The following is a 25,018-nucleotide window of genomic DNA, read 5'->3' on the forward strand; positions in this document are numbered from 1 at the left end:
GGCAGGGGATAATGGAGCCTTCCTGATACTGAATCATCTGTACACAGAACAACTAAAAAGCCACAGTCACGGGCCTAACTAGAAACCAACAACAGGAAGTGAAAGTGAAGGTTTGAGAAAATGCATGGTGCAGGAATTTTTGTTGTTAGTTCCCTACGTAACTCTTTGGACTTCAGACAAACTGGAAATGATCAGGGGAAGTTACAGTAGGCTGACTATCCATTAGAGTTTCATTGGACCAAGGAAAGTGACAAAGATGCAGCATCCATATTTTGAGCATTTCAAACAACCAGTCAACAAGCATTTATTAAGTGCTGACTGTATGCCAGGCACTGGGGATATACGAAGACCAAAATGAACCAGTACCTGCCTTCAAGGAGCTTCCATTGTATCAGGGGTGATATAAGAAGGTTCAGAGGATCATGGATCTAGAAATGACTTCAGAAACCACCTAGTTTAATTTCCTAATTTTACAGTTGAGGAGACTGAGGCCCGGGGAAGTTCAGTAATTTGCTCAAGGTGATGTAGTAGCAAGCATCAGAGGCAAGATTTGAACCCAGGATTTCTGATTCCAGGGCCCCAGTATTCTTTCCACTGTTGCACACCCCCTACCCATTATCTAACCTCCCTTACCTCTCTTGCTCCTGACTTCCCTATTATTTTTGAGGATACCCCCATCTTTCCCGGTCCCTCAGGCTCACAACCTCTGTTCCTCACTTGTACTGCCCTAACATACCCAAACTTTGCCAAGCCTTGTGGTTCCCACTTTCCTAACAGTTCCCATATTTATTCCCTTCAATTCCCTCACACAGTCACCATCCTAGTGCAGAACCCATCATCTCACACCTGGACTGCTGCAATAACCTGGTTGATCTCTCCAACTCAAAGTCTCTCCCCTCTCCAGGCCATTCTCCACTCAACTACCAAAATGATGTTCCTAAAGCATAGGTCTAACTATGCTATTCCCATTACTTAATAAACTGTAATGGCTCCGTATTACCTCCAAGATCAAATATAAATTTTTCTCCCGGGCATTTAAAGCCCTTCACAAATTGACTTCTTCCTACCTTTTCAGTCTTCTTACACTTTACTCCCCTCCACACACTCGATGATCTAGTAACAATGGTCTTACTTAAACATAGTGCTCCATTTCCTGACTTTTTTAGTGGCTATGTCCCAAGCCTATAATGCTTTTCCTCCTTGCCTTCACTTTCAGGCTTTCTTTCTAGACTCAGTTCAAATTCCACCTTCTGTGGGGGGCCTTTCTTGGTGGTTCTACCACCCCTTTCTCGCCCCTGCCCCACAGTGCAATCTTTCTGAGATTACTTTCTTTTTACATTGTATATATCTTAAATGCACATCGTCATTTACATGTTGTCTCCTCCATTAGATTGTAAGCTCCTTGAGGGCAGCAATTATTTTTGCTTTTCTTTACCCAGTGCTTGGCACACAGTAAACAAATGCTCACTGACTAACTGACTTTCCTTCTGTTTTATCCGTAAGTACAAAAAAAGCTTTTCAACATCCAACGAGTTTGTTTTGTGTTTTGGAGTCTCAAGAAAAGCTCATGTGGCCATTGTTTGTTAGATGATTACAGTGTGTTTGGACATATGCCTTTAATAAAAATCTGTGTAGTACAGGGAGGTCAAGGTACAAAATGAGCATGTCCCCCATTGCAACAAATAAAATTGAAACACCAATCATGTGAATTTCCCAAACTGGGCAGACTGGTCCCAAGGAGTGAGTCTCTCTCATAAGTGAACCATCATCTCCAAAGAGCTCTTTTACCAGGAGATGTCCCTCTCTTGTGAATGTTTGTGAAGACTGGTTAATTACTCTATAAATAATGAACAAAATGGCAGTGTGAAATCTAAGTACGAATGCAATAAAGAAGTCATAAAAACTAATTTATATTCCTATGAAAATAACTTGTGGTCCACTCCTCCCCTACCATCAGACCCCCACCCTAAGTTTAGCACTGGACATCCCAGATTTCACAGAGGAGTGGAGTAAACTTATGATCATTCACTCTCCAGGACATCAGCATCTCAGCATGATGGTGATTAAATGTTCTTAGCTCTGTGAGGCGTCCCAGAAGGCAGGCAAAGTGCTGGGGATTTTCAGGCTGATGCATCTTGCATAGTTTTTGTAGGAGTTCCAGCAATGGTTCCTGAAGTCTCTCCACAGAGTCTCTGTCCTTTATGTATTGTCTGTCTAGTATGAGATTGGAAATAAATAAAGTTGGTGAGATAGAAGGCATCATTTGGACAGAGGCAGGGAAGCATCTACTTTCTGAAAATGGAACATGGGGTAGTTATGATGGAAAACTCATTGTCACAACTAAAACAGTCAGAAGATGACTGATTTAGTACCAAAGGGACCATCTAAGCCAACTCAACTCCATTTTACAAAGGGGGGAGCTGAAGCCCAGAATGGTTAAGTGACTTGCCCAGGTCACACAACTAGTAAGTGTCAGAGGGGATTTGATGCCAAGGCTTGCTGACTCCAAGTCCCACACTCTATCTACCCCACCACACTGGTTCTCTTGGCTAACTGACATCTTCCAAATTCTTATTATAAAATGTGTTTGAATACTATCACTCTCTATGTTCATTAACTTATTTCAAGGACTCGAAAAAGACAGTAGAGAGCAAATTATTAGCTTTTCCTCACTTTTCATTCATAAAACTACAGAATCAGAAGAAACCTTAGAAATCATCCAGTCCAACCCATTACTTATAAATAATCTCTTTTATAACATACTTGATAAGAAGGTGTCCAACCTTTACTTGAAGACCTCCAGCAAGGAGGAACCTATATCTTAATTTTTTTTCATTTTAAAATATTTTTAATAAGCCCTTATGTTTTTCCCATCCATCCCCAACTCCAATTTAAGAGGAAAAAAGAAAAACAAAATCTCTGAAAGTAAAGCAAACAATTTCCCACACTGGCAGAGAGATGAAGGATTTGGGATGCAGAATGAAATATACATGTTTGAAACCACATTTGGATGCCCTCCATTACCACTTTCAGATGATTCTGATAGTTCGTATCTTTTTTCTTACATTAAGCCCAAATTTGCCACTTTAAAACTTCTACCCATTGTACTCCTGGAATGCAAGCAGAATAAGTTTTATCTCTCTTAGAGCTGATAGGTCTTCAGGACAGCAGTCATGGCCCCTGCCCAGCCCCTTGGTCTTTGCTTCTCCCAAAGAAGCATCCCCACTTCCTCCAATTGCTCTCAAGACCCTGGTGCCCTTCTTGGGACCTTTTCCAACTCACCAAGATCCTTCTTAAACTGTGGTGCCCCACTCTGAACACACACTTTGCCCATAGTTAATTAAAATATGGAACATAATTTTGTGATTACCTGGTGATAAGATGACAATTGCTGTTAGCAAAGCATATTCTTCTTGGGTCATTTTCAACTCTCCAATGCTTTTATAAAAATTAAACATAGGAGTTATGTATTCATCTGATATACCTGTAGGGGAGAAAGTCACATTTTTAAAAAAGCACATACTGGAAGATTTGAAAGCCTCAAACGGCATAACTGCACAAGTTCATACAAAGAAGTATGTCTATTCATTGTCCCCACCATAGGCTAAAGGTAATCTGAGGGAAAGAAAGTTAGCTAGTAGACTCATTGATTTGCATCATTTTTATACAGTCTAGTTATTAGAGTAACTTTGCCTTCATTTCAGACATGCTAGATAATGAATTATAATGAGTTGCATTTCCACAAGAACCATGAAATTCTTTCATTTTATAGCTGAAATTCCCTCAATATTTTATATACTTATTATTTTTAATAATAATGATACACTATTTATATAGTGCTTTAAGGTTTGCAAAGTTCCTTACATACATTATCATTCTTGAGCTTTCTGGGTTCAGTAACCCTGTGAGGTAAGTACTACCAAAAAAATTTTTTTTGACCTGTGATTTCACGAGCATAGGGACTTCCTGACCACAACAGATCAGCACCTTCTCTGTGCCTTAGAGCAGTGGCATCGAAAAGGGCCACTAAACCATATATGGCCACATATTGACTGAGAAAACCACACTTTAACACTACGTATGATCCAATGTATTTTTATTTATTTGTTAAATATTTCCCAATTACATTTTAATCTGGTTCAATCCCTACTCAGGAATGTCATTGGTGAGGCCAGGGCCTCTGATTTATACTCTTAGGGAGCAGCCTGATCTAGAGAAACCCAAACAAAGTCTGCCTCATACTGAGTCAATATCCCTCAGGAAGTCAGTTCTGTATTTTTATTCATTCAACAAATACTTTACTATATGTAAACAAAGATAAGCAGCCTGATGTCATGCCTTCATATTAATAATAAAAGCTAACATTTATATAGCACCTACTATGTGTGAGACACTGTGTAAAGTGCTTTACAAAATCTCATTTGAATTTCACAGCTCTGGGAGGTAGGTGCTCTTATTATCCCTATTTTACAGTTGAGTAAACCGAGGCAAATAAAAGTTAAGTGACTTGCCCAAGGTCACACAGCTAGTAAGTGTCTGAGACTGAATTTGAATTCAAGTCTTCCTGATTCCAGGCCCAGCATTCTATCTACTATGCCACCTAGCTGCCAGGGAATTCATAAATGCTTGTGGAACTGAATTAATTCTGGAGTCATGTCCTGTACATTGTTATAATAATAATAATAACAGACATTCATATAGCACCTTAGATTTTTAAAAGCACTTGATATACATTAATTTATTTGAGTTTCACTAGACAATTATCTCTCTCTTTATCTTCATTGCCCCAGATCAGTACCTGGTATGTAGTAAAGCTGTCGAAAGAATGAATAAATGAATGAATGAATAAGCAAGATTAGAATCCAAGTCTTCTGGATTTTTAAGTTCACCATTCTGACCCCTCTGCCAGGCTGCTTCTAGTAAAATAATTCATTTCTTATTGATTTTTAAATACTTGGATTAGTTCATCTAACTATTGCATTCCCACTAACTAGTATATTTCCTTATATAGTTCTCCATAATAAATGAATAAAGAACCCCTTTCTACCAGAAGAACTGAGACAATCATGGCCAAATCAGACAAGGCTGGGATAGCCAATCTTCCCGGTTGTCTGTAGTTTAAGAACAGAATCAGGCTATGAGTATGCTGGAAGAAAGAGAACAGGCAGAGGTACCAGTCCTGCTGCTCATGGGCTGCTAAGTAAGCTCTGGTAAACAACACCAGCTCATTCATTTATCTGTGCCCCATGGAAATTAGATGCACGTCACATACTTTGTCCTTTACAAAGATAGATGGATTGGTATCGATCACCTTGAGATTCGCGAGGGATGGACAAATGGGCTGATAATTGATTCCACTACATTTCTCAGGTACCAAGATGAAGGAAGGATTTGCAATTTCCTGGTAAGGTGATTCTTTTTTATCTTTTTAAATGTCAGCATTGTTTAGATTCCCTTACCCCCTTGCAAAGTCTTTGAAGATGACAACTGCCAGCTAGTTCTAAAATAAAAGTGGCTTTGAACCAATGACCCAGGAGGAGACCCAAGTATCTTGGGACATCATTAAGGCCCAGTGGTTTGAAATGAACCACTTTTGAAGACCTAAATCTTTGTCTGCTTCCTTTCTAATTTTAGCTTGGCCCTTTTCTTCAGAGATGGCATCTACCCTGGTTGTTTGATTGCAGTTGACTGTTCTTCAAACTTACATTGGGAAAAATGATCATTATTGTCAGTTCTGATCTCTGTTAAGTTTTAAAGGCACATGTGTTGTCGTCATTTCACTTGTGTCAGACTCTGTGACCCCATTTGGGGTTTTCCTTGCAGAGATACTGGAGTGGTTTGCCATTTTCCTTCTCTAGCTCATTTTATAGATGAGGAAATTGAGGCAGACAGGGTTAAATGACTTGCCTGGGGTCACACAGCTAATAAGCTGTCTGAGGCTGGATTTGAACTCAGGTTCTCCTGACACCAGGGCTGGTGCTCTATCCACTGTGCCACCTAGCTGTCCCTAAAGGCTCACATACAGATTGGCAAAGTCCAAATAAGCAGAATGTAAATTCCTTAAAGGCAGATATCCTGTCTCATTTTTATCCATGTATCATCAGCATCTAGCATAGTACCTGCCATATGATAGGTGAATAATAGATCCTGTTTGATTGAATTATTCAGTAAAAGCAAAAAAGCCTTTTTAAAAAGCTTGTAAAATGTTACTGTGGTTAGAAAAATCTTGGAAGTCACTTGTAGTTACAGTAAACAAACTAATGTTTTTAAAAATTGAAGCCAAATGAAACCAATACTTTTACTAGATGTAAAAATGCTGTCACCCCAAAGGGGCCACCCTTTTCCTATTCTTTAGCGTCCTTCTCCTTTATTTTATGGTCTTTTCCTTTTTTTTTTTTTTTTTTTTGCTCTGCTCTGGTCAACTACCAGTTTGGTCACAAGAGGGCACCATTGTCTAACTAAACAACAAAGAACATGTCCACTTGGTTGTTGGAAGTTTGACAAGTATGAACCACTAGTGAGTTTCGCTTGTCTGGGAATCTTTGTTTACTGATTCACAAAAGACTCTAGTGCCTTCCATGATTTAATTATTTAAAAAACAGACTGTCCTCTGTGGAACAGATTGTATTTGCTTTGTAGGCTGATTTTGTAAATATGTTTCGGGTCTAAACTCAATGGCTTCCCAGTTTAATGATAGAAGAATCAGAATTTTATGCATTTGTTTTTTAGTGAAAATCTCACCAAGGCTGGAAGTGCAGTGGACATTTGCAGGCCTGATCTTAACTTGATTCATTTTTCCAACCTGGTCTCATTTGCCCCTCCTTACTCATTACAATAGTGGCAGATTTAGCTTGAATACCCATTGGGTTTTAGCTCAGAACTTCTGAGCTCAAGCGATCCACCAGAGTATACCTCCCCAGCAGCAAGGACTAAAGGCATGCACCACCACACTCTGGCCAGACATACTTTGAATATCAATGTACAATTCTGGATCTCTTCAAACAGTTTAAGAAGTACAAGATTCCTGAGAGGCAACAGAACCCCGTGGGTAGAGGGTCAGGAAGACCTAGCTTCTGAGACAGTCTCGGACACAGTGTCCAACCCTGATGAAATGATCTACCCTCTTAATGCTCCAAGAAACTCTCAAACCTGGGGTCAAGAACTTGTTAGGTTTTTTTTGTTTAATATTTTGATAACTATATTTTTATATAATTGGTTTCCTTTGACATCCTATGTATTTTATTTTGTGCATCTTAAAACTTTATTCTAAAAAGCAGTCCATAGGGTTCACCAGACTTCCAAAAGGGGTCTATGATAGAAAAAAGGTTAAAAGTTCCTGTTATAAGACTGTAAAGTTGCAGAACAGGTAACAATTAGCACTGGTATTCACTGGGAGTTTCTTACACAAGAAATTAAAAGAGGGCAATTTAAAAAAGAAAAAGAAGGAACTGCAAATTGGTTACAACTGACCCCCCCAAAGACTTGAGGAAAAGCTTGGAAACTTCATATTAAACTTGATACTGTTGGCCCCAAGCCCCATACCTGGAATTTTTCTAGAAGTGGTGATAGTCTTGTGCTATTTATTCGGGGCGGGGGGCCTAGTAGATTTAAATACTTTCTTGGAAACTTGCAAAGTGTATGACCCCAGGTAAGAAACTTAGCCTAACTTAGAAACTTAGAAACTTAGTCTCAGTTCTCTCACCTGTGAAAGGCTGGGGATGGGGTGAAAGGGTTAAGGAGAGGAGTAGTGAAAACAGTAACAATACCTCCTTACCCCGGGTTGTTGTGAGAGAGGCAGTGTGGTGCAATGGATAGAGGACTGGATTTGGAGTCACTGAACTTGACTTTGAATCCTGACTCTGCTATTTATCATCTGTGTGACCAGACGGCCCTAACATCTCTTCTAGCTCTCAATCTACGATTCCATACCTTTGTGACGTTGGGCAAATCACTTAGCTTCTTTGGGTTTCAGTTTCCTCATCTGGGGGGGGGCGGGGGGGGGGTGGTATTGGACTAGATGACCTCTATTTCCCTTTCAGTTCTAGATATATGACTGTATGGAATGAGATATGATCTATTTACCTTAAAGTATCATATAAATGCTGTTATTTGTCAAACAGGCACTCCATTGGGGTTATAAGACTTGGATTCAAATCACAGCTCTGAATTCTACTTGTATGACCTTGGACAAATCACTTTACCTCAGTTTCCCCATATATAAAAATGAGGGATTTCAGTGACATGACCTCTGAGGCCCCTTCTACCTCTAAATCTATGATCCTACGTCATTCACCCTCAATGCCTCAGTTTCCTCATTTATAAAGTGAAGGGAATGGTGTTGATCTCCAGGGCTCCTTCCAACTCTCAATCTTATAATCCTTTCCCTAGTCCCCTTAGGATCGAGGTCACACATTTCTGAGCTAGCTAGGCATGGTTAGTCTAGCTAAGGAAGTCGTCCACTGGACAAGACCACTGCAGATTCTTTTCTGCCCACAGCTAACCAGCTAATACTAAGGACTGTGTCCTGGCCACCTGACTACCTCCTATTCATCAATGAGAAACTGGTCAAGACTGGCTGACCCTAAGGAAGAAGGCCACATGCGACCCTTAGAACTAAAATCTTCATTTTCCATCAGCTGCTCTGCTTAGAACATCTTGTTTCCCCCAGGATAAAATCATTACCTAAAATCTCATCATCTTGGAGATTGATTCAGCTTTGATTTTCAACTCCTCCTTAGCATCCTCTGGTTGGAGGGCTGGAAGGCAGAGCAGCGAACCTTTCCAAAACCTCCCTTTATATAGAGCTCAGACTTTTCCAGCTAACTTCATTTACCATTAGCTGTTCTACTTGGTTTTGGCTCTGCAAACATCATGCTCCCATGCCAAGTATCTTCTCCCACCTTCTTCCCCTTTGTGCGTTGTCTTTGCCCATTAGATTGTAAGCTCCTTGAGGTCAGGGCTTGTCTTTCCTTTTCTTATTTAGAAGACAATAGTTCTCAGCACAGTGCCTGGTATATAGTGGATATTTAATAAATGTTATTGACTATTATTGTCCAAAAAGTAGGGGACGTGATGTCCCAAGCACTAGTAAGATTGGATTAGACCAAGGGTGGGGAACTTGCTCCCTCCCTTTAATAAAAGGAGTCTAACCCTTAATAAAAAGATTTGTTCTGGGGAGTTTGGATTCAATCAAAGGGCTGAGCTTGAGGAACTAGAGGGCCATATGTGTCCTTGAGGCCTCAGGTTCTGCACCCTTGGATTAGATGAAAATCTTTTTTGTGGTGATGGAGAAAAGATTTGGTCCAAATAAATCTTTCCTGAATTTGGGAGGAGTCAGATTAGAGAATGTTGTATCTGAATGTTATGATATTATATATCATACATATATATTATAAATTAATTATATATACTGTATATATCATATATATATGTTCACTTGGCTGAAAAAAATTCCAAAATTAGGATGTGGGCATATTAGAGAGAAAAGGGGCCTGTTATTTTCAGTGGTCAAAAATTCTAAACTTTTTCCTGATTGAGTGGTGCTATGGAAAGAGCACTAGTTCTGGAGAAAGAGGACCCAAATTCAAATCCTGCCTCTGATGCTTACTGCCTATAAGACCCTTGGACAAATCACTTCATCTTTCTGTACCTCAGTTTCCTCATCTATAAAATGTGAGGGCTCACTAGATTGTCTCTAAGGTCTCTCCCAGCTCAAAGTCTTCAATCCTATGTAACTTGGGGCAGCTTAACCATTGCATCTAGCACTCTCATCTCCCTGTGCCTCAGTTTCTTCATCTGTAAAATAAGCAGATTGGACTAGGTGGCTTCTGAGGTCCCTTCCACTTCTAGATCTATGGTCCTACATAACCTGAGATGGATTGAGCCATTATACAGAGCCCTTTACTCTCCTTGTGACTCAGTTTCCCCTTATGTAATATGAGCAGGTTGGACCAGATCTTTAGATCTATCATCCTCTGAGTATCTGCACAGAATGTGCTTCAGCACTTCAGACATTTGTTCATTTGGGGATGAGGGGCGTGGTCCGTCCATTGATTAGATCACAGGATTTCCGTTGCTAAATGGGATGGTCTTTGGAATTAGCTACAGCTGTGGCCAAATTCCTGAGACTTTAAGATCAAACCAGGGATGACTCGCTATGAATTCACCCAGGCCGGTCCATGGACAACTGCAGCCCATCACCAGGCCCATTCTCAAAGCTTTTCCAGGCCCACAGCGTTGGGCAGAAGTTATGCCCCGCTGGCAGAGACTGGTTGGCTTTTTTTAAAACATGGCGTCGTGGGATCGGGTCAAAAGCTACAAGGAATTTGAGAGGTCACAGAGTTCAAATCCCTCTTTTACAGATGAGGAAACCAAAGGGAAATCAAAGGCCCTGCCCACAGTGGTACAGTAATCCCGGCTCTGTGTCTCCTCGCAAGTCACTTAAGGTCTCTGTGCCTCAGTCTTCTCCTTGGTAAAATAGATGACTTAGACTAGACGACCCCTAGGGACTCTTCCACAAACAAAGCACTCCATGGCCTGATTCTTTGCCTTGGTCCACAATGTCTCTCATGGTCTCTTCAATCCCACCTCTTCATCTCTCTGGCTTCCTTCAAGACAGCTCAGATCCCACCTTCTGAAAAAGGTCTTTCTCAGTGCATCCCCTCTCCTTCTCTGTCCACCCTCAATTCCTAGCACTTTCCCCAAGATGTATATGTATTTGTATGTGTATGTGTATGCGTATGTGTAACTTGTATGTGTACTGTATGTATGTATATGGTAGCTAGCACCGATCCTGGAGTCAGAAAGACTCATCTTCCTGAGTTCAAATCTGGCCTTAAACACTTTAGCTGTGTGACCCTGGGCAAGTCACCTACCCTCTTTGCCTTAGTTTCCTCATCTGTAAAATGAGCTGGAGAAGGAAATGGCAAAGCTCTCCAGTATCTTTGCCAAGAAAACCCCAAATGGGGTCATGAAGAGTCAGACGTGACTGAGAAACAACTTAATAAAAACCAACATGTATACATATGTTTATCCGTGTGTGCATACATGCATATACACATATGCATACATGTAAAGTGTGTGTGCGCACACAGTTGTTTGCATGTTGTTTCCTGTTTCCCTTTCCTCCATTAGAAAGTGGCTGGTTTTGCCTTTCTCTGTATCCCCAGGGCTTAGCACAGTCCCTGGCACATAGTAATCACTTAATATATGCTTGTTGACTGACTCAATCTATTATCCTGTGATCCAAGGTCACACGGGTAGAGATCCACAGAACCAGAAATGATTCAAACCCAGGTCCTCCACCTCCAAATCGAATCCTCTTTCCACTCAATTGCACTCCAATGTAATGTTATTAATGTAATGAAATTTATTTTATCTGGACCTGTGATCATCATGATGTACAGGAAGGATGACAAAATTAGGGCCTGTAAAACTCCTGAGAGCACTCTGACTGTATTAAAACATAATTCAGAAATGTTTAACAAGATAAATAAAAATACAATGCAACAGAGACCATGTTCATTTTCTAAGTCAATATGCAGCCTTATCCACTCCAATTTGAGCCTGCCACCACTAGTATAGAAGACTCCTTGTGTGGAAGGCCCCTCTAGCAATGTAAATTGGCAACCCAACTGTGCCTTGTAGTATTCGAGTGTTGCTGGTATACAAAGAGGTCAAGCACCTTGCCTATGGTCATGAAGCTAGATAGTAAATGTTGGGCATAGGACTTCGATCCACACCTTCCGGCTTTCAAGTTAGCCTTCGACTCACTCTGAAGATCCTTTAAGATCTAGACCTATGAACCCATGTTCTATGGACACACATGATATTAAATATATTTAAATATGTATTAACATGTAATATAAATAAAGTTTTACTTATCCTACATACTAAATTATAGACTTTTCTGTGGAATTCCATGTAACATCATCTGTACTACTACTTTGGGTATCTGTTTATCTAGTTATATTTTTAGCTATTTTATTTCTTTTTCACAAGCCCCGTGAAGACAGAGCCTATCCCCCCACAATAGATTTCCTTCTCCAGGGATTCTCACTTGCTCTCCCACATATCTAGAGAACACTCTCTCCTCATCTCTGTCTCCTGCTTTTCTGGTTTGCTTCAAATCCCTGTGAAAATCCCACCTTTTACAAGATGCCTTTCTTGATTCCTGTAAATGCTGTTGCTTTTATGACCATTTCCAGTTTATCCTGTCCATATATGGTTTATTCGTAGTTGGTTACTTGTCATCTCCCCTGTTAGACTGTGAGCTCCTTGGGAGTAAGCACTGGTTTTTGGCTTTCTTTCTAACCTCAGCACTTAGTACTGTGTGCACACAGTAGGCACTTCATAATTATTTGTTGACTGAGTGTTCCTATCTTTGCATTGCTCCCAGAACAGTGCTTTGTGCAAAGTAGGTGAATGTTTGTTGACTGTACCTCTTTCCCCCCTTACTCTCTACATATAGAGTTTGTAGTTCCTTGAAGGTAAATATCTTTTATTTTTGTCCATTTCTTAGTCTTCCCCAGCAATGAGGCCTTAGTTGTTGAGCTCTTAGTAAACATTTAGTAAATATTCATTAAATTGAATAGTTCATTTTTTTTTAACATTAGGAAGATAAGAATAGGGGAGAAAATGAACATATTAAGAAAATACCCATGCTGGAAAGTTCAACAAAATAATCAGTTGATTGTAGAATCGTAAATATGAAGCTGGAAGGCCCCTTAGAGGTCATCTAGTGCAGCCTTTCACTTTTAAAAAGGAGGCAATTGAGGCCCAGAGAGGAAAGCACCAACAGAACTTGTTTATTCTGTGAAAGCAGCCAGCAGTAGGTTTACAGAATCTTAGAGCTGAAGGTGATCCAAAGACCAACCACTTGAACTCCCATCGAAACAAGAATCTCCCCTACTACACCCCAAACCAGTGGTGACTGAACCTCCACTGACTCCCAGACCTCCAGTGATAAGGAACTCATTATTTCCTGAGCCAGCCCATTCCATTTTTTTTTTTTTGGACAGCTCCTACCTTAGGAAGCTTTTTCTTACATCAAAGAATCAAGTCTATCTCTCTGAAATTTCCACCCTTTGCTCCTATTTCTCCCCTGTGGGGCCAAGAACCATAAAGTGAACTCTTCCTCATGTCAGCCCTTCAAAAACATGAGAAGAGCTGACATCACTGTCCTGCCCTCTTCCTCACTGCTGTCCTCTCTCATCTTCTCTCGTTTAGTCTTGGTATCATTTTCAGATAGCTGAGTGCTAGTTATCTTTCCTATCCATTTTTTTGGCCAACAGTCAACAAACGTTTATTAAGTGCCTATTATGTAGCAGACAGCATACTAAGCACTGGAGAGACAAAAAAGAAAAAGAAAGTCAAATCCCTGTCCTCGAGGAGCTTACTTCTGATGGCAGAAGATAATGTACAGAAGGGGATGAAAAGGTGGGGGAGTGGGGATAGAGGGCCATCAGACAGTGCCCAGCATGGGGGTATGATGTTTATGGATGAAACCAAGCAGAACAGCTGGTGGGAAATGAGGAGTTGGCTAGAAATTCAGAGCCCCCTATAAAGGGAACCTTAGGGAAGAGCTCATTGCTCTTCCCTCCAGTCTTCAATCAGAGGGGGAGAGACTACTGAGGAGGAGGGTACTGAAAAGGTATGGAGTACCAAAGCTGAAGCACTCCCCATGATGATGAGATTTCTGGTGAAGAACTTATCCTGGGGGACACATGACTTTCATTCATGGAGTTGAAACCAAGAAGAGCCACCTGAAATGTTGGGAGGTTAAACCATTATATCCTAGAAGTCCAGTTGAAAATCCTTCTCAACCTAGCTATTATATTCCTTTCTTTTTTTTTTTTTAACTACCCAAGATAAGACTGACAGGTGAATGGAGTGCCAGAGTTGGAATCAGGAAGACATGAGTTCAAATGTTCTCTCAGACACTTCTTAGCTGAATGACAACAATTCAGTTTTGATCCTCAGTTTCCTTTCCTGTAAAATTGGAATGATAATAGCACATACCTCATAGGACAATTGTGAGGATCAAAAGAGGTAATATATGTAAAGTGTGCTTTGTAAACCACATACATCAGAAGCTATTATTCTTTGTAATTAGCATATTATACATTTCAAACTCTTATATGACTATCTATTTTCATTTGAAAGTGAGCAACTACTTTAAAATTCTCTTAGAATTATTGTAATAAAAAAAACTGCGGACACCTTACAATTCATGTGACATGTAAGTTCTAAAGCACAATTAACATAAATCCTGGAGCCCCGCATTAATTAAATGTGGGTCCGCAGACAGTATCTTTGTATCCATAATTGTGTTTTTTGTTATAGAAAGTGTATGAAAGGATATGAACACAGAAATAAATTTCATATTACATTATATAAAGAGTCCTGTGGGCGTAAACAGGGCAGTTATGAGCCACAATGCTACTCAAGCTGAAATGAACAATGGAAAATAAAAATGAGGTGCATTAACATATGAATCAAGTGATTCTGAAAGGTCATCTTCCCAGATCTGGGTTAGGTTTTGTTTGGGTTTTCATTGTTAGTGTTCTAAAATTTCAACATGGAAAATAAAATCCATAAATATTAATAAATGGAAGTGAGCGTCATGACAGATAAAATACAAAGCACCTTGGGCTTCTCATTGTCCTCATATATGGCTGGGATTTGGACAATGTATCTTATCACGAGCTGGGAGCAGGGTTATTTGTCTAATTCCTAACCTGAAGCATCTTTCAGGAACTGCTTTGCTTGGGCCCCCTGAGTAACTGAACTACTACCATTCTTCCCACCCATTCTGCCTTTCAATTTACCCATTATGGCAACCCCATAGTTGCTAATTATTCCCAGTAATTGGAATTCTATTTTCCTTCTCATTTAATTTTTGTATCACTTTTTGATTTTCTCTCTTCCAACTTTCTGTTCACACCTTGACTTCTTTGCCTAATAAATGTTTGTTGAATTTGAAATTCAACTGTGGAGAGTTTTTAGGGAACAGAAGCTTTTATATCATAAACATTGAGGGCAAAGGGGCAAGAGGAAGCATGGTGGCTGGTCAGTCAACAAGCATTTATATGGGGCTTACTATATGCCAGGCACTGTGCTAAGCATTGGGGGTTCAAAGAAAGGCAAAAGCATGGCTCCTGCTCCCAGGGTACCAATGTTCTAGTGGGCAGAGGGGAGAGGAAGCAAGGATACCATGGAACAAGCACATTTATTCAAAAAATGATACTATTGTAAAGAAAAATAACTCTGAAAAACTTGAAAACTCTGATCAATGCAATGACCAGTTTTGATTAGGAGGAGTCATAATGAAGTCTGCTACCTGCCCCCTGATGGAGAAGTGATGGGTTGTACCCTACTACAGAATGAGACTTGCTTTTTAGAAACAGCCAGCGTGAGAATTTGTTTTCCTGGACTACGTGTATTTGTTAGAAGAGCTTTGTTGTATGTGTGTGTGTGTGTTTTTTCCCCTAGAAGAACTGTGAGAGGGCAAGTGGGAATGAGGAGAGGGTAGCCCAAAAGCAAAAGAGAAAAAAGAGTGATAGAAGATTTTTAATGCAGAGAAGAGTAGGGAAGAAAGGCCAGAAAGAAGCCCACTTCTTTCTGAGGTCTTGCACTTTAGTTTTCTCTATTGATTTCTGTATCCCTGAAGAAAGTCACTTAGCCTCTCTAGGTTTCAGAGGGTCCGTTTTAAAAATAGAATCTCTATGACTAGAGAATCCATCACCAAGAAGTTGATCGAGTGTTAACGAATCTCTCCATAATTTGTTAAGCTGGTCCTGAGAGAACAGAGTGTCTTCACGTGACTCTCCTTGAATCCTGCAATCCTGTTCAGTACTTAGGACAGTGCTCAGAACGTAGCAGGTGCTTAAGGTTTATTGAGTGATTGGTAGAATCTGCCAGAGTTTGTGCTTTTCTGGAGTAGCCTTTGAGAATCCAAGACCACCTCCACATAATGGTGAAGCATTGGAGAGGACCTCATGATGGAGATAGTAGTGATATTTGCCCTTATCTTGCCTATGGGGATTTATGGAAACACTACACATGGCAGTAAGGTAGCACAGTGGGTAGAGAGGTCACACAATGGAGTCAGAAAGACCTAAGTTCAAATCCTGTCTCAGATATTAATTTGATGTGTGACTTAGCCTTTCTCAGCTTCAGTTTCCTCATCTTTGAAATGGAGGTAATAATAACATCTACCTCATAGGATTGTTATGAGGATCAAACAAGAAAATATATATATATATATAAAGCTGCTTTGCAAACCTTAAAATGCTAGGGAAATACTAGCAATGATGTTGATGATGATAATTTGAACACTGTTCCTTTTTTTAAGGTCACTTACTAATACTATTTATCGAATTCATAACTATACTAAGTAGGATAAAGCTAATGTCTACTACAGTCCTGACAAAGCAGAAATTTCACTTGAAAAACAGTTTTGAAAATTCACTTTGTCATACTGTCATCATTGGCACAGATCTCTCAGGTTCCCCAGTTGGGTTTGATCAGCTCTCTTACTTGTATTGATTAATGCCGTTTCAATATAAGTACTTAGGACCAGATTTCAAATGGCTCCCTTTACATACTTAATGAAAACACGGACTTTCAGCCCTCAATCAAAGCACCTACCACTCTTGCGAATTCTCTCTTCTAACAGGTCGGTATGTCCCACAGGAAGTTTCTTATTGAAAATCTCTGCTGAACGGAGGAACATGGCTTCAACTGCAGACCCCTTCAGCAAAGCAATCTGATCTTCATGGTCTAAAGTTTGGAATCCTGGAGAAAGAATGAGATTGAATTGTTGCTTAGTACAGCACCTAGCAAATAGCAGGTGCTTAATAATCTTATTGATTAATAATAATGACAATGATGATGATGATGATGATAGCAAAAAGCTAACATATGTTAATATTAGGGCAGCTAGGTGGCACCATAGTGCAAAGTACCAGACCTGAAGTCAAGACGACTCATCTTCCTCAGTTCAAATCTGGCCCCAGACACTTACTAGCTGGGTGACCCTGGGCAAGTCACTTACTCCTGTTTGCTTCAGTTTCCTCATCTGTATAATGAACTGGAGAAAGAAACGACAAACCACTCTAGTATCTCTGCCAAAAAACTCCAAATAGGGTCACTAAGAGTTGGACACAACTGAAATGACTGAACAACCAAAACATTTATATAGCACTTACTATGTGGCAGGCATTATGCTAAGTGCTTTACAACTATTATGCCATTCTTAGAATAATGTTATGAAATACATAGCAGAGGCAGCTAGGTGGTACAGTGGATAAAGTATGGGGCTTAGAGTCAGGAAGTCCTGAGTTCAAATATAGCCTCAGACAAAAGTCACTTAACTTCTGTTTGTCTCAGGTTCTTCAACTGTAAAATGGGGAAAATAGCACCTACCTCCCAGGGTTGTTGTGAGAATAAAATGAGATAATACTTGTAAAGGGCTTAGCAAAGTGGCTGGCACATGGTAGACACTTAATTTATGCTACTCCCCTTCCTCCCTTCCTTCCCCCTTCTTAATCTGTCAAAGGGGTCCATGATACAGAAAAAAGGTTGAGAGCCCCCTAAATCCTGAAAGCAGGCTTCTGCCTACTCGGTGGACCTTGAGCATACAGACAAGAGACACAGAGTATGAGAAGCTATGCTTTGCTGGAATCTGCTCTGGGCTGGGGGGCCAAGTCAATGAGATCACAGTACTGTGATGTTTGATGTATTTTACATGTAGAATGTTTAATTTGATCAACTATTCCAAAGCAATGAGCCACCTGGGTTACAGATTTTTCTAGATACCATTACAGAAATGGCCAAAAGAAATGTCCATATCCTTCTTTTCTCAATTCCGCCGCCCATCACTCCCAACTTTCATGAATATGTAATCTTGTGTTTTGATCATGAGAGATTGCCTTCAACTCAATTAGCATATAACAAATTAAATTCTTCTTTCAGAGTTAATAAAGAAATGAGAGAATGTTCACGTTTCAATGATAAGCGAGTACTTTCTCCCCACACTTTATGAATTTTGCCCAAGCCCATGTTAATCCAAAAAGTTAGATGCAAGAAAATCAATAAAATAGCACCACAGGCCAAGGAAAGAAAAGGTAGATTAATATGTCTAACAATAAGTCTATGTCAAAAAATAGCTTCACTGACTAGCTTGAAATATTTCAAGTTGTGAAAAATACAAATGTATTTTGTCCCTTACACAGCTGACAAAGTGAAGTTTCCAAGGCACAGATCTGACCATGTCACTCCCCTGCCCCCAAATCACCAGTGGCTCCCTATTGCCTCTAGGATCAAATATGAACTCCTCTGTTGAACATTTAAATCCCTTCACAGTTTGGCTTCTGAGTAGCTGGCCAGACTTATTGCCCAGTACTCTTTTTCATGCATTCTAGCTGGACCCCAGACCAATTGGCCTTTGAGCAATATTCATCATCTACAACATTCTCTTTCCCACCTCCACCCCTTTGTCCTCACAGTCCCTCATACATGGAATGCTCTTTCTTCTCACCTCAATCTCGCAGCGAGATGCTTCAGATCTCACCTCCATCATCACCTCCCTCTTGAGGGATTTAATTTGTGAATCTCCCCAAGTGCCCATGTTCCCACATGAAATTACTTTATATCTGTTTTGGATACCTGTTGTATTTCTTTTTATATGTATATGTTGTTTCCACTAAAAGACTGTAAGATTATGGAGGGCAGCAACTATTGGGGTGTCTTTCTATATATCCTCAGCCTATAGTCTAGCCCACAGTAGACAATAAATGCTTGTTGCTTGTAGACCATTAGGCTCAGAGGATTTAGATCCAGAGGAGATCTAATTAAATGCTATCATTATTCAGATGAGGAACTGGAACATTTTTTCGAGTCCACATAGACAATCAATATTAGAGTCTAGACTTGAACCTGGGACCTCTGATACCCAAATCAATACTCGTGTCATTATATTGAGGTCCCTTTGATAAACCTTGTTATACTGTAACCTTGGGGATCTCACTTATTTATTCTGGGACTCAGTTTCCTTATCTGTAAAATGAAGCTGGATTAGATGATACCTAAGGTCCCCTATGGGATGGCTCTAAAATATGATCCTACAGTGCAATGTATACAGTACTGGACTGGAAGTCAGAAAGACCCAAATTCAAATCTAGCCTCAAATATTTTTTGGTTGTACAACCCTGGGTGAGTCACTTTATCTGTCTCAGTATCTTCATCTGTAAAATGGGGATGATAATAATAGCACCAACCTCCCAGGGCTGTTTTGAGGATACAATGCGATAATATTTGTAAAATGCTTTGCAAACCTAAAAGTGCAATATAAATGCTAGCTATCATTATTATTAATAATAACAATAAACAAAAATGTTTACCTTAAAAATGAGATGTTTATACTACTAAATACAGTGTAGCTCTACAACCAAGATATCTTCATTTCTTCCATATATGAATGTACTTATAAATACTTGAGGAAACCAACCAATTTGTGACATACCTGGTAATTTTTTTGTGAATTCCACAAGGACCTGCACATGACTGGTAGCCATTTCAGTTAAGATGAGAAAATTCTCTTCTGCACTGAATTCCTCTTTTAACTAAACATTAAGAATAAGGGGGGGGGATTAAAAAAAAGAATAAGAGGAACAAATTACAAAATTCAAACACTTGGGATGATGTAAAATCACAGAAGAAAAATTAAACCAAATTTTTAAAAAATCTCATCTCCCATTTGAAAATGCTCTCTGTTTCTTAGGGCCTAACCTAAAACTCTTTGCTAAGCTAGTAATGACATTAGGCAAACATGTATTTCTTGCCGTCCCATTGTCAAATATTGCTAATTAGACCTTTATTATCTAATTTTGATTCTCATTGAGAAGGACTTAGATAAATTCTGCTGCCAAAGGTGGCTGGACTGGTTTTCAGACATTTTACTCACAATTTTATTAGTTATTTCTTGACCATGTAATAGGGCATAAAACCTCAAAATCAAATACAAAAAGGCAGAAATATTAAATGTATTCCTTTTGGATCATAATGTAATAAAAATCACATTCAACAAAGGATAGTGGAAATATAGATTAAAAATTAATTGGAAACTAAATAATTTCATCCTAAAGAATAAGCAGGTCAAAGAACAAATCCTAGAAACAATCAATAATTTCATTAAAGAGAATGACAGCATTGTCAAATATTGCTAATTAGGTCTTTCTTATCTAATTTTGATTCTCATTGAGAAGGACTTGGGCATATTCTGCTGCTAAAGGTCGCTGGACCAGTTTTCAGATATTTTACTCACAATTTTATTAGTTATTTCTTGAGGCATCCTCTGCTTCCTGTAGGCATCCATAATATAATAGAGAAGGTTCTGTTGGTCTGGAGTAAGTTCTATTTTCTCCTATACTGGCAAGAAAAAAACACCCACAAGTTTCAGTGTCAGCGACAGGTCATAAGAGAGAAGGAAATTTGTGTCTTCTCCATGTATTAATGGGGGAATATTTTTTAAAAGAGGACAAAGAGCAAGGGGATGTGAGTCCTGATATATTTTGTTAATGCCCATTTAAAAGTTATAGAACTCTGGAATGACTTACTTTCTCATCTGTAAAATGGGGGTCTCACTTATAATCCATGAGCAAGCTGAGGGGTGTCATAAGAATAAATTACATGGGTCAAAGGATAGGAACAGGCAGTTTTCTGAAGAAGAAATCCAAACTATCAACAGTTACATGATGAAAATGTTCTAAATCACTATTGATTAGAAAAACACAAATTAAAACAACTCTGAGATACCATCTCACGCCTATAAGATTGGCTAATATGAAAGGAAAGGCAAACAACAAATGCTGGAGGGGATGTGGAAAAGTAGGGACACTAATATACTGTTGATTGAGTTATGAACTGGTCCAACCATTCTGGAAAATAATTTGGAACTATACCCAAAGGGTAATAAAACTGTACCCTCAATTGTCTCAGCAATACCACTACTAAGTTTGTATACCAAGGAGATCAAAGAAAAAGGATAATGATCCATATAAAAATATTTATAGCAGCTCTTTCTGTGGTGGCAAATAACTGGAAACTGTGGGGATGCCCATCAGTTGGAGAATGGCTAAACAAGTTGTGCTGTATGATTGTGATGGAATACCATTGTGCTATAAATAATGATGAAGGGATGGTTTCAGATAAACCTGGGAAGATTCATATGAACTGATGCAAAGTAAAGCGAGCAGAACCAGGAGAACATTGTACATAGTAACAGCAATATGGTAAGGATGATTAACTGTGAAGGACTTGGTTATTCTAATTTGAATTGGTAGAAGGAATTTCCTTTCCAGAAGTTCCATCCACCATTAAGTTAACAGGTTGGTGAAAATAAGCGAACAAAAAAGTATTAATAAGCACTTCAGGAAAGTAATGATTTTTTAAGTCAATTTTTTGCTAATGTTCTGGGGAAATCCTTAAATAGTGAAAAACTATATTATTTACCCCAGTTGTTCCCTTGTGTTTACTTTATAGTCTAATATAAGCTCCTTAAGGACAGGGACGTTTTTGTCTTTTTATTCACAGCATAGTGCCTGCCACCTAGTAGTTACTTAATAAATGCCTGCTGATTGGTTGATTTGTATTTACTAATCTGTGTAAATCTTGTATCTTTCAGGAGGTTGCAGGCTCCTTGAAGGCTGGAACCAATTCACTTTTGAAGTGAAGCACTGAGCATTGTGCTTGGTACATAGTAAATAGTTTGTTAATCCTTGTTATTTGATTGACATTTTCTTCTCTAGGTACATGCTGTATCCCTCACAAGAAGGTAAACTTGAAGGCAGGGATTGTCTCATTTTTAGCGCTTCATTGCTAGCACCTGGTACCCCATAGGTGCTTAATAAATGTTTGTTGAATTAAATTGAATTTGGTGTGTGGGGAATCATTATGTTTTGTGACAGGAGAGCCATGACCAGTATCAGAAATGCTGCGACGAATTGTCATCTTGATCTTATTTTTTCAATGCATTACAAAAAACAGTTCTTACAATTGGCAAACCAGCTGGTTCAATCAACAAAACAGGCTTGCCTAGATTCTCCTCAATGATTCAGAAAGGCAGCTTGGTGTAGATGAGAGTGCAGCCAATCTCGGGCCAGATATCCTGGGTTCAAATCCCACCTTTAACTATCTCTTCTGAACTTTGACAAATGACCTGACCACTCTAGGCCTCCAGAATGGTTTTTATAATAAATTTTATTAGCATTCTTAGCTCATGGGTTATACCAAAATTGGTGGAGGGCCAGATCTGGCTCTTGAGCCACGGTCTGCCCAATCACCGGCTTAAGTAACCAATGTGGAATCAGCAGGGAATGCTTTGATAACCATGGAGACACTATTGTTCCAAAGAGGTTATTTTGGCCTTTGTCTCCACTTATGTTGCTATTGTTGTTCAGTCGTTTCGATCATGTTTGACTCTCCGTGACCCCATTTGGGGTTTTTTTTGGCAAAGATACTAAAGTGGTCTGCCATTTCCTTCTCCAGCTCATTTTACAGATGAGGAAACTGAGGCAAACAGCATGAAGTGACTTGCTCAGGGTCACACAGCCAGTAAATGTCTGAGGCCATATTTTAACTCAGGAAGATGAATCCTCCTGACTCCAGATCTGGCGCTCCATCCACTGTGTCACCTAGTTGCCCCCATGTCCACCTAGGTATTACCTCTGTCTACCCCACACCTCTGCCAATTTTCATCTCCCTTCCAAGTGCCCAAAGATAAGAGAATTTGAGCAGTTCGAATAATCTTTATGGTAATGTCCAACCAACCTGCTGGTTTTGGATTCAAATTATAATCATTACTCACATGACCCGTGTAACAGGAGTGTGATGAATGGCTACGATGTAAGTCAAAAAGCATTTTCATCTAGCCCCTACAAGAAAGGCCTCTCCTATTCACTGGCAATGAGTTGGAATGAAGCAAAGGAACAATCACCAGAAAGGGCATCCCCTGAAATCATGATTAAATGTGGTTACCCTGTACGACTTGGTTGTCGATGTCACCTGTCTCAGCTCAGGCCCTTCGCCGTCGTCATTGGCTGACCGATTGGAAGGCGGCTTCACGTTCTTTCTCAGTCGTTTCGATTTACATTGGATTTCAGTTAGCAAGCCTGAAATATTTTTAAAAATACATGGACTTACAGACTTTATTAGTCACAGAAGATGCTGCTGGGCAGTCATAGTCTTCATCTACCATTAGGAAGGACTGTTTTATCCCGATTATTTCAACCTTTAGACATGGAGGTTCAAATATGAATGAATGAAAGAAAACAAATCAGCTAAAAAGTTAAATACCTCTGAAATTAATTCAATTCAACAACTTTTACTGAGCACCTACTATGTACAACCCTCTGGCCCAGGTAAAGACCAAAAAACTAAACCACACCTGCCCTCAAGCAGCTTATAACATACCAGGGCGCGGTTACATGTTCCAAGTTGATGATAATAGTTAATATTTATATATAAAACTACTCATTTTCTCATCACAACAAAGCCTGTAAAGTGGTACAATTGGTATCCCCTTTTTACAAATAGGGAAATTGCACAGAATTACCCAGCTAATAAGCATCAGAAATAAGATTTGAACCCAGATCCTTCTACCTTCATGTCCCCCACTTTTTCTCACTAGAATCCCAAGGGTTCTTAACCTGGAGCCCATGAATTTATTTTAAAATATTATTTTGACAAGAGGACTTCACTATAAGTGGTTTCCTTTGGAATTCTGTGTCTTTTATTTCATGCCTTTAAAAGCCTGAGGCTTCAGCAGACAGTGCCAAGGGGGTCCGTAACACAAAAGGATATGAGAAGCCCAGCACTGAACCATATTGCAGATTGTCATTACAAAGTGTGCATTTTCTACAAGTTCATACAAACAAATTTTAAGGAGGAGAGAGCATTAATAGCTGGACGGATCTAGAAAGGTCTTGCTTGTTTAGGAAACAGCACAAGGATAAGTGACTTGCCCAGGGTCACACAGCTAGTAAACATCTAAGGCCAGATTTGAACTCAGGAAGATGAGTTTTTCTGACTCCAGGCTCTGTGCACTATGGCATCACCTACCTGCCCCTTATGACCACTTATGTGGACCATCTCTTTGTTCACTCCACATCTCTGCCATGATAAATGTTCTTCTGCACACATTTATTTTCACTATGATCATGTTTTCTAGGGGGAAAAATCTCCCCAAATCATACGTAAATTAAGCACATATCCACATATGACTGGAGTCCAAATCATGAAGACATAATTGGGTGTTATATTTGCTATTAGAATGTAAGTTCCTTGAGGGCAGGAACCATGTTTTTGCGTTTCATTGTATCCCCACCCAGAGGGGCTGGCACCTAGTCAGTGATTAACAAATGCACTGACTGGCTAGATATTATGTTTGCTAAAGTTACTTGTGCCTTTCTCCTCTCCCCCATAAGAGACCAATGAAATCTGGCTGGTGTGAGCTATGTTCTTTGGTATCCGAATTCTGAAGGATGAATCGGCCAGATGCACTCTGGTGAGGGAAAGGGAAAGTGAAATTGGGGAATAACTAGAGGCTGATAGAGAAACAGATTTCAAAAATCATCAGGAAGAATTGAGTACGTGGTGAGAGCGGTGGGGAAGGAACCTCTCTTGGCCCTTTGTCCTGGGCAGAGTGCCAAGATTAAAGGGAGTCTAATTCAGGGAAATTCCATGGACAAAATCTAGGAAAGCCTCCAAGCCACGGGTGGTTGACTACAAAGAGCATGGTACCCATGACAACCCTGGAGCTCAGATAGGAAGGACCAAAGTTTCTCAGTAATCAAAAACTCTGGGGAAGCAAGCTCTGGGGGGCCTCCCCACTCCAATCCACCATCCATTCGGCTACTAAAGTGATTTTCCTAAATGCAGTTTGGATTCCCTCTCTCTCTCTCTCTCTCTCTCACACACACACACACACACACACACACACACACACACACACACACAC

At 39.7% G+C, this 25,018-nt stretch overlaps 1 protein-coding gene across 5 annotated transcripts in view; it reads right to left on the reverse strand.

Moving 5' to 3' along the window:
- Nucleotides 1-1,601: 1,601 nt before the first annotated feature.
- NR1H4 (nuclear receptor subfamily 1 group H member 4) overlaps nucleotides 1,602-25,018 on the reverse strand; it is a 76,085-nt gene continuing 52,668 nt past the window's right edge. For all 5 annotated transcript variants that reach the window (XM_027855843.1, XM_027855848.1, XM_027855844.1 and 2 more), the window contains 6 exons: nucleotides 23,038-23,171; nucleotides 20,327-20,425; nucleotides 19,526-19,625; nucleotides 16,651-16,797; nucleotides 3,371-3,484; nucleotides 1,602-2,214 (listed from right to left, as the gene is read on the reverse strand). In XM_027855843.1, coding sequence (XP_027711644.1) covers nucleotides 1,973-2,214; nucleotides 3,371-3,484; nucleotides 16,651-16,797; nucleotides 19,526-19,625; nucleotides 20,327-20,425; nucleotides 23,038-23,171 — 836 coding nt within the window. In that variant the 3' untranslated portion in view covers nucleotides 1,602-1,972. The remainder of the gene's footprint in view (nucleotides 2,215-3,370; nucleotides 3,485-16,650; nucleotides 16,798-19,525; nucleotides 19,626-20,326; nucleotides 20,426-23,037; nucleotides 23,172-25,018) is intronic.

This window comes from Vombatus ursinus, unplaced genomic scaffold (genome assembly GCF_900497805.2).
Source record: "Vombatus ursinus unplaced genomic scaffold, bare-nosed wombat genome assembly UNPS02011334.1, whole genome shotgun sequence".
Classification (NCBI taxonomy): domain Eukaryota; kingdom Metazoa; phylum Chordata; class Mammalia; order Diprotodontia; family Vombatidae; genus Vombatus; species Vombatus ursinus.